The sequence below is a fragment of the Varroa destructor genome, unplaced genomic scaffold, assembly GCF_002443255.2.
Source record: "Varroa destructor unplaced genomic scaffold, Vdes_3.0 BEIS01000002.1, whole genome shotgun sequence".
NCBI classification, from domain to species: Eukaryota; Metazoa; Arthropoda; class Arachnida; order Mesostigmata; family Varroidae; genus Varroa; species Varroa destructor.
In genome coordinates this window covers 37,709,050-37,725,137 of record NW_019211455.1, presented here as the reverse complement: position 1 = coordinate 37,725,137, position 16,088 = coordinate 37,709,050, and the positions used below count along the sequence as shown (strand labels likewise).

The window sequence follows — 16,088 nt, the reverse complement described above, 5'->3', positions numbered from 1 at the left end:
AACATTGAGGTAACGCTCGTTTACATCACTCGATCATCGTCCTCGGCATGCCATTTTTATAATAATGATAATAACCTGTCAGCTGGTTAGCGTGCTGCGATTGAGATGGGTTGGTCGCGTGCAACCTTTGGGCGCTTTGTGGCGAGGCGACCCGCATCCAATCGATCTATCTGCCTGTTAGTTCAACCTGTCGTTAATATTTGTTCGTACTGTTCCTTCATTTTGTCGTTATTTAATATAATTTTTATTACTGTTACTGTCGATATTGGCGGTTTTCTTGTCTTTGCCGTCGTTTAAGAGGGCGGCTGGTCTCTACTTTGTGGGTTATTGCTGCGGTCAGGCAACGCGCCGGTGGTAAAACGTTTACGAACAATTGTACGCTGCTTTTGTAGACGCTTTTCCCGAAGGCCTTTTGCAACGATCGTCTTCTCCTGTTCGACATGTTCACCCTATTCCCAACGTTCTGTCCTTCCTTTATTTTAGATAATCTCTCGTCATTATTACTATAATAACTGTTACTATTATTATTACTTATGCACTATTATTATTCTTCACTCACTACTAACATTGGTATTAACCACAATATTAACATTGCATGGCGGCCTGAACGTGTCATGACGATGTCTGGACCACGTCGGACTTCGCAACAAGGTACTAGATACGTATGCTGAGGTATATATATATATATATATATATATAGCAATAATAATAGTCATAATAGTTTTTCCTCATTCCTTGTGTTTGCTATTAGAGGCGAAATCTGTCTATCTTTCTTTCTGTGTTTGGCGGCTACATAGTATTTATGATAATTTATGAAATATATGGCGTTGCCAGCGAAGTGTTTTCCTTCGTTTGTTCGCGCGCGTCGACGACGAAGCTATCCAGCTTAGGCTGAACTACTACAGTCTCTTTCGTACGTGAACGTTTCTCTTTATCAATATTGGTATAATGATATGTATGAATTTTTGTCTGTCGTTCAGTTTAATTCGTTGGTTCCTCACACCCCAGCAATAATACCGCTGGGCAAAAACGCGGAGGACCAACGATTCCAACCTAACCTACATAGGCCGAGAATCGTTGCATAGGATACCCTCAGTGACCAATACGCCGAGCTATCGTATTCCTATTGCGTAATGATATAACTATCGTCATTTTTGTTATCATCAACTCGACGTTCGCGGCCTAGAGGACCCGTTATTATTTATAATGGTAAGAAAAGTGATTATTGTTACCACCGAAACTATTACGTTCTCTGTACTTTTTCAGCTTTTCGTTTGTTTAGGACTTCTAAGTGACACAGTAATTAGCCAGCAACACAGACAGATTACGCGTGATACTACCTGCCAAGGTCTGATCATGCTACGAACGCCAAACGGATTAACGAATAGCACACCATCACCATCACCATCACCATCACCATCACCATCTCCATCTCCATCACCATCACCACCCTCATCATCAGCATCAGCATCAGCGTCATCATCATCATCATCATCATCATCATCATCATCGTCATCATCGTCGTCATCAGTATTATGTCACTACTACGATGTACTATTATAAATAGAATAGCACATACACTATACCACATGTGTCGATGGCCGCAACGCCAACAGAGTGACCCTTTTTCGTCGTGCCTCGTTTTTTACCATCATCATTCTCACCATTACCATTACCATATATATATATATATGTATATATATACGCTGTATTCTATTGCTTTGCTGGCCTTGAGGGGCCTAAGTGCAGTGTTGTCAGTGATTCGTTTTACGTAATCCAATCGTCATATCATTCTTACCCATAAGGAATATGACCAACATTGTACGACATCGACTAACGTTCTCTATTGTTACATGTTCTTTTTTTTTTCTTAATTAATGGCTGTCGTCGTTCGATGTACAACAGTTTGGCGTTTGATCCTTCTAATATCCAGTCAAAGGTCTGAGGACGCACGTACCCAGACCATTGGACGCGCTCGTTTAGTCTTCCTACCCTGTCACCCGGAAGCGGACTAAATAACTAGAAGAACTATTACTAGCTATCCACCATGAGTCACCTTTATTTTTTGCTGTTATTGTTAGTCTATCTAGCGGTTGCTGTTCTATCTACGATGCTTGTTTGTTAATCCTTATTATTCTTGCCTGGCACGGTCCTGCTATTATACAGTTCAATAATGGCGAGCGTCATCGCGGTTGCAGTCGTGGCTGGTTCATTAAGTGGTATAGAATGAGACTGCGTGCCTCTCTTTTTCAACCGTTTCCTCTGGCTTTCGTCGAATACAGTTACTGAGAAAATTGCACCAGCAACCAACTGTGTTAGGCGTTACTACTTGACTGCAACCATTTCCTACTGGGTATGGAACCGCGCCACTAGGTAGGCAATTATGATATTATTCGTATTGTTCCTTACTCTTCTAGTTAATAGTAGTACACATCTCTATCAAAATAGGTCACTGACAGACTCACGACGTGTGAATAGAGCTCTACCGAAGCTTGAAACTACTGCAACGACCAAATGGGGGAAGAGATTAATCAATGGGGGCGTTGGTGTGATCATGAACATAGGCGGGACGGTACCCTATAAATGAGGCACAATTATAAGGTTACATATTGCCACTTCTGGTTACATTGTAACTGTATAGTGCAATTTCCTCGCTTTACTTCACGATACATATTTCGTGACACGGCTTTATACAGCGGTGGCGTAATGGCGGATGCAACGACAGAATGTATCGTGATCAACCGAAAAAAAAAAAAAAAAAACAAACAAAAGAGAGACATACACACACACTGTCGCTGAGAAAATTCGTTGAGACGCAGCTGTTCGTTCTTGAACTAGTTTAGATATATGGCATTTTGTTGAATGAACTGCAGAAAACCGGTCTCCGAAGATAGCTGTGCGCAGCGTCGGTTAAGCTCTAGATAGGCTCACACCACTTCCTAGGTGATACCTGACGACGGCTGCTGAGATATTGCTTAAGATCCGTCCCTATGCCGATAAAGCAGGCTCGGGAGCGGAAGACTTGTACCATCGGTGGCGTAGAATGCCTTTGCTAGGTGAATTATGAGCTACGTATGTTGCCAGCTCGGAAGAATCCTCAGAGCAGGATTTCTACTGCCGAGCTCGGTGAAATGCATAGATACTGCATAGGATATGCGTCTTCAATTTAATTGGTTCTTTCAAGTCGGCACAGTTTTCCCTATAATAATGTTTGTTTATTTAGGTTGGCGTCATCGTTGCTTATCAAACCCTCTTGCGTTGATATGTTTCCTTTTATTGTATCTGCATTTAGATATCATTGCTTAAATAGCGCTAAGAGGGGATATGCTGGGTGTGTTTCAACAGTTGGCTTTTCGGAGGTGGCGTGCACTGTTCTCGATCGAACCGTAAAATGATACAAGGGTTCTAATTATCACAGTCAAGTACGAAGGTCAGAAATTCAGGAAATCGCATGTCAATACGACAAGGGCGTCTGTTCCTGCGATAAATATTGTACCTACTTATTGTAGTGTTTGTAGTATATTGGTTTAATTCTTTATACGGCGTCCTGTGTCGATAGAACCGCCGGTAGATTCAAACGACGACGAAACTAGTCGGTTCAACGGAGAAGAGTGCTGAGAAATGTGCTCGTTTCAGCTTATAGGACTGGGTTGATTAGCTTGAGCCGGAAAAATGCTAACATACAGATTTGACTTCAGTAGGACCGTTCAACTCATTCGATGTTCATTGCTTCTTGAGCAGTCATCCATAAATTGCTTTACTATTGCTGCATGCGAGGTACTGGCAAAATCTAGGGTGCAGGGTTAGGAAATTTATTCCTGATTTCCTTTAATCGGTACCAACTTCGCCGTCGTAACACTTGGTAGGCCTAGGATTACTCTCATCTATCCTTCTATTTTAGTAGGATGTTGAGGGGAAGGGTGACTGCTGATGGGGTACTGGTACAGGCGGCGGTAGCAACGGCGTTCCGGTAAGTAGAGCAGGTGGAGTATACTGAGCACTGAGATGGGCTCCAGAGCTCAGGGCGGGAGGCGTTACGACGGGCGGCGTTGAGGCCACAGCTGACGCTTGGGACGGATAGTAATTGCTCGCTATCTTGTATGTCTTGGAACGGAGCGACTGGATGGCGAGCATATCCGTCGAGCTAATGAGCGCCTGATGCGTGAAAAATTGCTCCATCTTGTCGAGCATCGCGAGGATCTCATCCGGCGTGAGTTGACGGGACCGGCGCAAATGGTAATATTGCATCAAAGCAGCATCCATAGCCTAGAATAAACACGGTACAAGTAAATACGCCACTTAATTAAGCATACACCTTTTTGAAATGGATAAATGTGTTTTATCAGTATGATTCATAGATCAAAAAACTGCTTGCAAAACCGCTTTAATACAATTACACTTAATGTTCCCTATACTCGTAATTCCGTTAGGCGTCCAAAATCCATCCATTTGAACCATAAAACCACCCATAAACTTGCATGTAAAGGGAAAATCGAATCAAGGTCGTGTTTTCCCTGTCGTTGTTCTTTTCTGGTTTACAATATATTTTCAATGGATTTTAAAGAAAGCAAACAGGCACTTATAAAATACGGACCGAAATAAATTTATGAGCACAGAAGTTGATTGAACTTACCTCTGAGGAATAACCTTGTGTTGCGCTTGAACTTTCAAAGGCTTCCTCTGAGAAAGAGTACGATGTTGGGAATGTGTCGTCGAGATGCAGGTATTCTTCAACTTCGCGTCGACTTGGTTCGAGCCCCTCAGCGGGACTGGCGGCCGCCGAACCTCCGGAACCGCCAGAAGTGCCGCTTCGGTCACTTCCTCCCCCTCTATCGCCTTGGACACAACATAGGCGACTGGCTTTGATGGATTGGCTTAACTCATGAATGGCCTCCTCTTCAATATCTCGTCTGCCAGAATAAATACGAACCTGTATAGATAGAAAATGAGTTATTATCCAGCTGAATCGGTGATTTGCTATTCATTGCATTGCAAATTTGGGCATATTTGCCTCCTTAGTATTACTGTACATCAGAGTAGAACAACAGAATGTTCTTCAAACATTTTATGTTTATATATGTCGTAAGAAAAAAAAAACGTTAAAATTACTAGTAATTCATTGGTGCCTGTTCGCTTTCGGCCTACCTTAAAAAAATCACTATGCTTAGAATTTTAAAATAGACTTAATAAATGCGAGTGTCTACGCAATGCGTATTATATTACATTAGCCTTACCGGGAGCAACTGTGACTTAGTCCACGATTCGAGTAGCGTCTCCCTCGCAAGAGAGTTCCAGGCTTCGTTGAGGATATACAGAGCGTCCAAAAAGGGCACAAGGGCATCGGGCGCTGGCAGTGCTGGCATCGCACAGTTGCTGCTGCCCTGATGATTGCCCTGCTCTCTGGCGATTTTTTGCTCCTGTTGGTCCGCGTGGGAAATCATTTCAGCCTTATAACGCGCTTTAAACTCGGTCACAGCTCCCTGATTGAGTGGCTGCAGCTGACGCAATGAGTTCTGTAGGAAAAGTAGCTTTATTTTGTCACTTTGTACGCTTACCTGTAAACGAAACAATTTTGTACAAGGTTGGACTTCGACGGAATAGAAATTACAGCAGGCTTGAACGTAGTAGATTAATTAATCCGTTATGAAACCCGAAAGCAATTGCGAATATGGTCTTGTATGCGTACTACGGCACTTTCGCGCTGATACCCTTGTAAGCAACTCATTGGGAGTAACTAACGGAGTTTTTTTACTCTCTTTGTTAGTCTCTCGCACCCTGGAAGCCCTTTTATCTAGGAGCAAATTATTGGAGTTTGGACAGGTCTTTTTCTCAGTAAGGGCGCACATACCTTACATGGCATTGCAACTGTACTTGCAGGATATCAGAATTAGGTTGATGAACAGTAAACGCCAATGATTTCAGGAAGAATTAGGCCATTAAGTCCCAACTAGGATTTTTCTGAAAGCTTGTGCGATTAAATATCTTTGTATGTATTTGTTTATTCTTCAAAACATGGTGAAATATTAATTCTCTAAATTCACGCCAATCGAATACATTCGCCGATTTCCAAATCATTGATGAAGATCTTGTGCTGTTCCCCTGTGACTGTGTGTTACAAAACTGTGATTTGAAATTAGTTATACGTAAAGTCAGATCATGCAGGCAAAGTACACCCATGAAATTGGGCCCTTCGATGGGAGCCTAAAACAAGCGCTTTTTTTTCAATAAAAATCTGTAGATAGTACCCGTAATAGCTCGGTGGGTAACGTATCTTTTTGTTAATCTTAGAGATTCGTTGTGAACCCGAGTAGGAACAGACTTGTTTTGTCCTGGGAACCGGCCGTCGTATGAATGCCTAACGACGGTACCGGATGTAAAACTCGAAACATAGGGGCTGATTAAAGCTGTACAAATGCTATAATACATGTATTTGTGATGACTTTCGGATCAAAGGCGTTGCCGCCTTTGAAATGGACTTTCGATGTAACAATGGATAATAGTCCAGAATGTCTATGGACATGGTTTTTATGTTTTTACGTGGACGTGTAGCTGTTCTACAAAAGTGAATATCATCAGCAACGTTTATCAGCAATGATGTATATGATCAGTAAACAAATATTATTATTATTTAGGTTATTTAGGTTTTATTTTAAATGTAACCCTGTAAGGAAAACAGTAGGTTACGGTTCCCATAATATACAATAGAGATTCGCTTGTTGATTGAGTGTCTTTAGAAGGAATACTAAGGGTCACTAATGGGGTAAACATAAGAGCCTACCTAGCAGATATGAGGAGACAAACTAAGATCACGTACATATCGATCAAGTGAGGCAGATGCTATATTGCGGTGGCAGGGATAAGCAAAACGAACAAAAACAGAAGGGTTTTTAAATCTTTACGTTGGTCTATCACGTGGAAAACAAACGGGATCGTTTAAACTATAGATTATTTAATTAATTAAAATATGATAAATCTAAAAAACGCTAGAAACAAAGCAAAAATGGGAAGGGCTACGTACACTTACATGGGCTGGACTAGTGTCTAGGAGAAGGACACAAGGATATTCGACTCTCCTTTCTAACTCCCAGATCCATTGTTGAAAAATGTTGCCGGTAAGAAACGATGACCGTTGCGACGCATACGACACTATAATACACACGCACACGCTCACATATATTAGTATTAAATTATGCATACAGTAGAGGCAAATCAACAAATAACAGCAAGGACATGTTCATAAATCCATGCATGGCACCCCGCCATTGAGTTTGAACGAGGAACTTCTTTAATCCTTATTTATCATTGCATCGTACAACTTACCAGCATAAATTGCGATTATTATATATATATATATATATATATATATATATATATATGAAATTCGACTAGATAAATAAATACACCAGCCTCTAGAAGACCGGAAAAATTCTGAAAATTTGTGAGCGAAGACCGGTTGAGCCTGTTATTCCGGGGAAAAGTGAACTCAGAGGGAAAAATATCTTTTAGCCGTAACAAATTTTTATTTTTCGAAGGTTATAACGCTGCGGTTGATTAATGTAGATTAATGAAAACATTACGAAAAAAAGCCTTAAGCGAAAGCAAAGCTTGTAAATTGTACAGTCGTTTCAAGGATGTTACGAAAATAAAAAACAATCAGCCGACAAGCATACCCCATTATATATATTTACTTCGAGAAGCCATAGGCAAAAAAAAGTCATAGAGAAACGCCAATGGTTAGTAGGATAAGTGTATAAAAAAACTGAGGATCCCTCTAACGCATGTTAAAAAATTGCTCTAAATCAACGAATTCAAAAGCTATTCCGCCGAATTCGTCTATAACAACCCATATATATACATATATATATATATATATATATATATATATATATATATATATAGTAACGGCTCAATAAAAGAAACAATGCACAAGTAGCATCATTAGACTAACCAGGCAGTTTGCCCCTGCCCTCGTTGAAGTCTTCTCCGTCGCGTCGACAGTTGATTACAAGCGGTCGAAGTTTATGGGTGCCGCTCGCGTTGGAGCACAATAGGACCGTGATGCGCGCATCAGCATTTAAGGTATCAGATAGCGTATCTCGTTCCGCGTTCGGCAGCTTACTGTAATAGACATACATCAATTAAACGGCGGAAAAGAGGAATAGCCGGCACGAAAACAGAAGGACGGAACTTCCGTAGTCAAGAAAGATGATACCACACGAATATATAAAATCTATTGGAGTATATTAGATTGGAATCTTATCTTGCTCCAAGTATTTAATAAGTTACTTGGAACGACAACCGACAGCAGTTAATCATATTCTACATATTGAAATAGGAATATTCAGAAACGTACATGGTGCTCATACGTTGATATAATTAGAGGTGGAATATGGATAAAATAACGACAAAATAGTTGATTACGGCATGATTGATGAATGCCGAACTCACTTGTAAAGAAGGCAGGTCTCGCTGACTGTATAGATTCGTTGGGGATCATAATCGAATAGGGCGCGGTGGTAATTGGCAAGCTCGTAATCGGGCGAAGGTTTGGCTGGAGTAGCAACAGGAGGGGGTGGACTAACTTGCTGGGGAGGGGCTGACAATACTGGCATGACACTCTGGTTCACAACCCCAACTCCAGGGGAAACCATTTGCATCTGACCCATTCCCAGTGACGAAAGCGGAGGCGGCGGAGGTGGCGGTGGCGTCAGTCTATCTGCACGAGGCGTATGAGGGTGACCACTGGAGGGCGGCATTGCTGGAGGGGGCATCTGTCCCCCAAGGTCACCGCTTCCCAGTTGTCCACAAGACAGATGTCCAGCAGACGATGGATGCCCAAGTGAGGACAGCGGTGGCTGGTGGAGTGGAGGCAAGGGACCTCTTTGCTGTGACATAACTGCATGGTGGCTAGGATGGCCACTATGGGAAATCGAACTTGTCGACACTGGGGGATACTCGCCTGGCAGACAAGGGTTCGCCGCCATTGAGGGAGGAGCTAGTGGTGCAAGCGGGTGTCCAGGCGGTGAATGCGAGCTAAGCGAGTGCTGGGAACTAATCGAAGATGAACCTAAGCTGGCCAAACCCATTGCGGAGGACGAAGCACCCGTAGCGCCCCCGTGGGGGCCGTGAGAATGGGTTGCTAGGTGGGCACTATGCGGCACCACATGCGGGTTCAGTGAAGCGTGTGGTTGGGGAAGCGGGTTATGGCCGCCTGTAGGCGAAGGGTGCTGCTGAGGGCCTGAGCTTGGCGGGCCCATGCTTGACTGTGCCGCTTTGCTGCTCATGACGAATCCATGGCGCTCTTTGAACTTGTATAGCCAGCCATTGGAAGCCTTAAAGTCGTTGGTTCCCAGTACCTGAAACAGTAAAAATTCAGCAAAAAACGTTAGTCAGATTTTAACTATAAAATAAATGTTACATTTTGTTATTGACTATTGAAAAATTTACCACCGAGGGAATGCCAATAAAGTTTTGCTCATAAAAATTCTAAATGTGTTGTACTAGTTACGCTAATATACATTTGTTAACTATTGCATTCTGGCAATTGTGTTCAATTCATTTTGTATGTGTGGTTATTGATGTGAAACACTTACACAACGGAGTCGGAGACAAGCTTACAAAATGTTTGACTTTATGTAAGGACTCATAGGGTATGCTCCTATTAGGTGTCCTGTATTGCACTCACTTAATGCAAATATTGAATAGCGAATGTGGTACACAGAATTAATATTGCCTAAAAGTTTCTTCAAAAGCTCCAAACGATATTTAAATGATCAGTTCTCTACCACCTACCGACTATAGTTGTAAACTTCTCTGCATGGGTAGTTCTCTAAAAACCCTTACGCTCATAATGTGACAATTCTTCTAAACTTAAGTTAAACTATTAAATAGATTTGAACCATCGCCACTTCATTGCTTTCCATCGACTGCCATTTTTTTAATTAAATAAATAGCCTTTCTGGAATTGCAACACTACGACGCTGCCAAGCAGTGATGCCAAATGTGATGACACCACTTCTAATGACAGGAAAAATCTGCATCAGAAAAATAAACAAAGAATGATCCACTCTGCATGTTATGCTTTTAATGAATGTCCTGGTTATTAGCATATTCTGTTTGCTGAATCGTTCAACATCTGATTCACGTACACGACTCATTAAAGTGACATTTCGAGGATTGCCATATTGAATTTGAAGTTTCCCTTAACTTACATCCTTGGACCTTCCCACTTGTCGCTTGCTGGCTGGCTAGCTGGCTGGCTGGCTGGCTGGCCGCGTTAAACCAATCTGCCAGTTACGATTGCCTGCCATCATCGGTGCCCCCGCAGTACCCCTCGTAGTTGTCTGCGTACCGAATGTAATCGCGGGCGGATTTGTAGGTCATAATGTACAATTGATTTATCGGGTAATTGCGTGCTAAGGCGGCTTAATCCCCGAACACGAGCCGAATTCGACCAGAACTGGCAGATTTCGGTGCAAAGGGACACTGTACCAGTCAAAGAGTGACAAGCTTAAAGATAGCCTCCCCCTACAGCCCACTAACTCATTTCAGCTGCTACAGATCTACAGCGCCAACCAAAGTTAGCGTAATTATGGGTTCCTTTTCACTTGTACGCATTTTCTTCGCACTAAGGCCTCATCGGCGAGTCAGCTTCTACCTAATCTGTTTCCATAACGGTAGCCTTATTCTTAACTCAGCAAAAAGCAGCGCCATTATCCAAGAGCACGTTTTGGCCTAATAAAGGGGCAGGTCCTCATTCACAGATACTCTTAAAGCAAACTACCTAGCTTACTCGTCCTCTTTATAGCGTTTCTGAAATCTACATAAACCTTTAAATCATGTCTATCGCTCTCAAAGAGTCAGTGATAGAATGTTATCGGAGATTCGACATTGACAATCATCAAAAAGTTTTATACACTTTTTAATTATGCACCAACCAAAAATGTATAATTATATTGATATTTTTGTGGTAATAAAAGGGAGAGATCTATCACAATATTAGCTGGTTTGCCAACACGGTAGCTGATTCTCCTCTATTTAAGCAGGTAACTAGGTAATATATTATCTATACTAATGTAAGGGAGCAACCACATTACGGCGGGGTACATGTTTTTAGTATCCATTACACCATAATTATTAGCTGAAAATTTGTCTTAATGATATTTCAAGGTGGTATTATTCTTTTCCGCTACAATAAATTCCAACACACAACAGAAGATGACATAAGCAGTATGTGATAATAATTCAATTCTATTTTCCACTAGGATGTTACCCTCGTGTCATAGTGATGTCGCAATGGGGACGATCGAGCTTGCACGCTAGAACGACTCTATGCGAATGGAAACAGGAGTTTCGTATGCTTGCCTAGAAAATGTGACATAAACGCCTAGTCTTCGATTCACTGCCATGTAAGGCAGGAAAATTTGAAGCCCCAGTCTCCTGTCCTCAAGTAATAAATTCAGCTTTGCCACAGGCGACCTTGGGACCGAATCAACACAGACAGCCCTGCCATGATTACATGAATAGTCCGTAGTAGGAGTACGATTTGTTGGGTAGCCAAAAACAATGTACGACTCTTATTATGCAGAAATAACCTACTCTTTTCTGAGTGAAAAGGGCAAAGAAGTCATACAAGTTAGCCCTTTCGAGACTCTGTCAAGTATAATCGAAGAATGTCGTAAAGTATGGGACGGATAAGCCCGTTTTTCTGCTAAGAAGGTTCGGATTGCTAGCTCGAGTTTGGCAAATGATTAGTTTAAAATGACCATTGTCGAAAAGTGGCGCGACTCCTATTTTTTACACGTCTGTAACAGCTGAGTTAAGCTTAAATAATAAGACTAAACACAGTAGCACAATTGGAGAACGAATACGATGCTGTGTTCTAAAAGTCGACATAATCTTCCGATGGGGTTTTTTAAAGTGTCCTTCCTATGATCCTAATTAATTTCGGGCATTTCTGAGTTTGTCGAAGTTATCAGCCGTCATATTACTACTGCGTTAAACCCTAAATCAAGTTAGACTTCGACGCTTAAGTTATTTAATCCTAAATATGCTAAGCACGATAAAGAGCGTACGGACGGGCAAGCGGGAATATGGCGGTTCACCAAATCATATATTGCCAAAAGTGAAAACTTTGGCAACTATACGTTTAGCCAGAATTTTACAGATTACAGAATACTTTTTCGGTATACTTTAAATTAACCGTTAACTATGCCAACAGGTTTATATTTCTAATATGGAATAAGTTTATTTAATTCATAAAATCCGTCTAACTCCTATCTGACAAGAAACAAATATTAATAACTAGGCATAAATGAAAGCAAATTCAAATTGGCCTAACACAGAACTATCTGTTCAGACCTCTTCCCACGAAAAGCAAAATACCAGAAGATTAATATATCTCAGAACTGCACTTGGAGTTTAGCGGACAGACTTGCCATATACGAAGTACGATTTCAATCAGAAGTCGCAAAAACGTAAAGAAATACTGACAGATGCTGCGTGACACCCGTGTGTTGCTTGAGGCCACGTAACTGCAGGTGGAAAGCATTAGATGGCTCCTAGTTTCTATTCAATAGCCATTGATTCTATGCTTTATATATATATATATATAGAGGGAATAGAGTAACCAGAGAGGTAATCACATGGGCCGCCAGTAGCAGTTCGTCCATGGGATTGGTAAGGAACGCTCTAACGCTACGGTCGTGACAAAGAACCAAGTTATTCGCCCCCTGGTCTCTGATCCTAGATGTGCGCCAACATGCTGTTTATCAACCCCGAGGGATGCTTGGCTAGACGCAGCTAGAACAAGCTGCCCTCTCCTATAGCCCTCGAGTAGGTCTAACACTTAGCCCCGTTATTCGCTTCGTTCCTTTCAGCCATTTGTTCGAATCCTCCGAGTGGCTCAGGAAGGAGCTTACCATTTTTAGATTTGAAAAGTGAATATTGCAATATAACTCCAGTATCAATTCGTATATGTTTGCAACTATTCTATATTAAAGTCACAAGATAAAAATGTACTCCTAAAATTACACTAAAAAAATAGAAATGTTTCAAATTTTAGAAACTTACTAAATTGACACATGCAACAACGTATAATTCAATATATGTACCTGCTACAGCAAAAATATTCTTCTCTAGCTTTAGGTCTCCACCATTTAGAAACTTCGTTATTTTTCGAAATGAGTTGCTAACCGTTTAGGCAGAAACACTTCGCTATTTAATCCTTAAACAAAATCAGCTTCTACTTCTTTGGAGGGACTTTGACTGTTGAAGTCCACTTCAATGCACTTCAATCTCGACCCATAATATTTCACCGGCCCAGGAGAGCTTTTTTCTTGGGTAACGTAAAAAAAAGTGACGTTACATTTAGAAAAAGCAATCAGCCACACCGCGTCTCAGTTTCTTGACGGGAAATAGCAAAATTGTTATACGAGCAGCAAAGCAACAACGAAAATTTGTTATTAGAACAGACTTCTTTATCCTTCTGAGCTTCACTATCTATGCTGTACTACCAGTCATTCATAAACTTGTTTAGCCTAGATTTCATGCTTCACTTGAAAAATAATAGAGACATATAGCTAAACCCCAACGATTATATTGATTTAGATCGGCAGTTGTAAGAAATGGACGGTTACACAACCTAAATCAATCAACACAACCACGGTCCCCACTGAAGATGCCCCTGAAGCTAACGTACATTTCTCGTTGCGTATCAGGGCTATCTCCACTCAATCTTGTTTTCACCAAAAAACAGTGGGCGTTTTCTATTCTGGGTGTAATGGGAAAATGGGGATATCTGACCAGGGGCTGTCGTCTACCGTCTCCTGCCAGTCTCGTCCTTTTTCGGACCCAACCTAACTGAAGTGTGACGTAACATTTATCTCTTTTAGCCTCTCTTTGGGTTCTCCTTTCTCTTTTCTTGTTTCCGCGCACTACGGCTTTTTTCATGCTCTTTCTCTTGCAATGTCCAACCCCCGCCGCCGTCGCCGCCACAATCACCACCTCAACAACTCCTACACCCCTGACCCTCCCCTATTTCGCCCACCTCCATCTTTGTTTCTTAGACACATTTTTTTGCCCCCTTCTCTTTTCTTTCACTCGTTCCCTTTTTCATTCTGTTTCCGTCTGATTTTCTCTTCTACGGTCCTTCCTAGTCTGCTTCTTCAGCTTATTCCTTTCTCGCATGACCTTGGCCTTGTGGCCTTCGCTACTTTTTTTTTTCGAATTTCATTTTTCCTTTCTGTCAGCGAGCCTCTGTCAGTTCCTATTTATGGAGCGAGGTTACCCGTCTAGGCATTTCTGCCATCGTGTGAGGCAACGCGCCCGCACATCCACTTACCGTTTGTCGCTCACCGTTCCTTTATTAGGCGAAGAAACTTACTAGCGACAGACAGGCTAGCAGACTGGCTTGCTGGCTGACCGATCAAACAAGTGCTACCGGGGGCGGAAGGCGGGAGGCTGGGGGTATTTTTTCTCGTCTCTTCGTTGCCACTATCTCAGGCTCTCTTCATATTTTTTTTTATATTCTCTTTTTAATCTTCTGTTTTCCGCTAGCTGTGCCGTTATCGGTGGCTTATAGTCTTCTACTGCCTGTTTTTCAGTCACCCGCACAGTACGTACAAATACACACGGATATAGACATACACAGAGACGCACGTGCTCCTATTCGCTCTCTCTTTGAAGCTGGCGGTGGGTAACCCCTCCTCATTCTTTTTCTGTTGTGGAAAGCAGCAGAGGTGTCGGCTTCGTGTCCTTCGCCGCCTTCTCCTGCCTTTTCTATCCGCTGATTGTACTTGTCCCTATCCTTTCGGAAGCATCTGATCGCGTCTTTTTTCCGTTTTCTCTTCGGACTCGTTTCTTTTTCTAAGAGGCGGGAAAGCGCTGCTCTGGGAGCCGAAGGCGCAATGTGTCGGGGCTCTGACCGTGCTTCTGTTCTCCTTCTCCTCCACGACCCTTCCCTCTCTGTCGGTCTGTCTGTCTCCTATTCGCTCCCGCCACTCACGCCTTCCCGCTGGGCTGTTCTCCTTTCTTCCAGCTGCTTCCTGTCGTCCTGCCACTCTTCTTCCTTCTTCGCTGCTGTTTCTGCTTTCCCTACCTCCGCCCTCTTCCTCGTCCACTCTTGCCCTGTTCTATTCCCATAAAGCAAGTGGGCACCGTCGACAACGCCCGTCAACTCAATAACGGAACCAAAGGGAGTTTCCCGCCGATGCTTCCGTTTACCGCTGTTTTCTTCCTTTACCCTTTTTTATTCTCATTTCTGCTACCGACCGCCGCTCTATCCGGTCTTCGCTAGAAAGTAGGAAAATGGGGCAAGACGACACGAGGCAGGAGACGGCGCCGAGCCAGGAGATATCGTAGAGAGCATTGAGTTAGGTAACAGTATTGCCGTTGGGAAAAGGGAAAAAGAAACACAGCATACCGACATACGTATGCACACAAATGCGCAAGCTTACACAGGCAAACTCTCACCGCCGAATAAATCCAGCACTCACTTGACATGCTTGGGTGACAGATCCCTAACGTCGTCATCCTTCCTTTTTAAGATTCATACACCTCCTTCCTAGCATAATTTTGTTTCGTACAGACAGCGGTTTTGTTACTTGTGTCGTAATTGTCTATGGCCGCCTGTTACATTTGCTTTATTTTTTCATGTAAGGCCAGAAATTGAAATACAGCGATGGGCTTCCAAGAACATCATGGACAACAGCGTATCAAGATATATAGGGGCGGGGCCCGACAGCGCTGCTCAAAAAAAATCATAGAAGGTGTAGGGTGTAGGATACAGAAGCCCGGGTACAGGGGTATTAGGGTAGAGAACTGCAGAAGGTGGTAATGATGGTCGCGCTGGTGAGGAGTAAGGCGGCACGCAAACGGGTGGGCAAGCGGTCGGGCGTCTGTACCGATGAACAGAGAGAAGTGGAGAAAATGAAGGGATAAAAGGACGACGCTGGCCGCCGCCACCGCCGTTACAGGAAGGACGACAGCAGAGAAGAAAGAAGGAACAACAGGAGAAAGACGAAAAGGAGTAGAAAGGAAAAGAAGAAAAGAAGAAGAAAAAGGTCGCGGACTTCCGGGAAGGGACAAGC

General features: G+C 42.6%; 1 protein-coding gene across 2 annotated transcripts in view; it reads right to left on the bottom strand.

The window, feature by feature from the left end:
- Nucleotides 1-20: 20 nt before the first annotated feature.
- The window catches only part of LOC111245027 (uncharacterized), a 48,442-nt gene continuing 32,374 nt past the window's right edge, over nucleotides 21-16,088 (bottom strand). The window contains exons 2-7 of one of the 2 annotated variants that reach the window (XM_022792749.2): nucleotides 8,449-9,356; nucleotides 7,949-8,118; nucleotides 7,019-7,146; nucleotides 5,235-5,555; nucleotides 4,634-4,930; nucleotides 21-4,266 (exon numbers count right to left, since the gene is read on the bottom strand). In XM_022792749.2, coding sequence (XP_022648484.1) covers nucleotides 3,898-4,266; nucleotides 4,634-4,930; nucleotides 5,235-5,555; nucleotides 7,019-7,146; nucleotides 7,949-8,118; nucleotides 8,449-9,356 — 2,193 coding nt within the window. In that variant the 3' untranslated portion in view covers nucleotides 21-3,897. The remainder of the gene's footprint in view (nucleotides 4,267-4,633; nucleotides 4,931-5,234; nucleotides 5,556-7,018; nucleotides 7,147-7,948; nucleotides 8,119-8,448; nucleotides 9,357-16,088) is intronic. The other variant, XM_022792751.2, reaches the window with a different exon arrangement.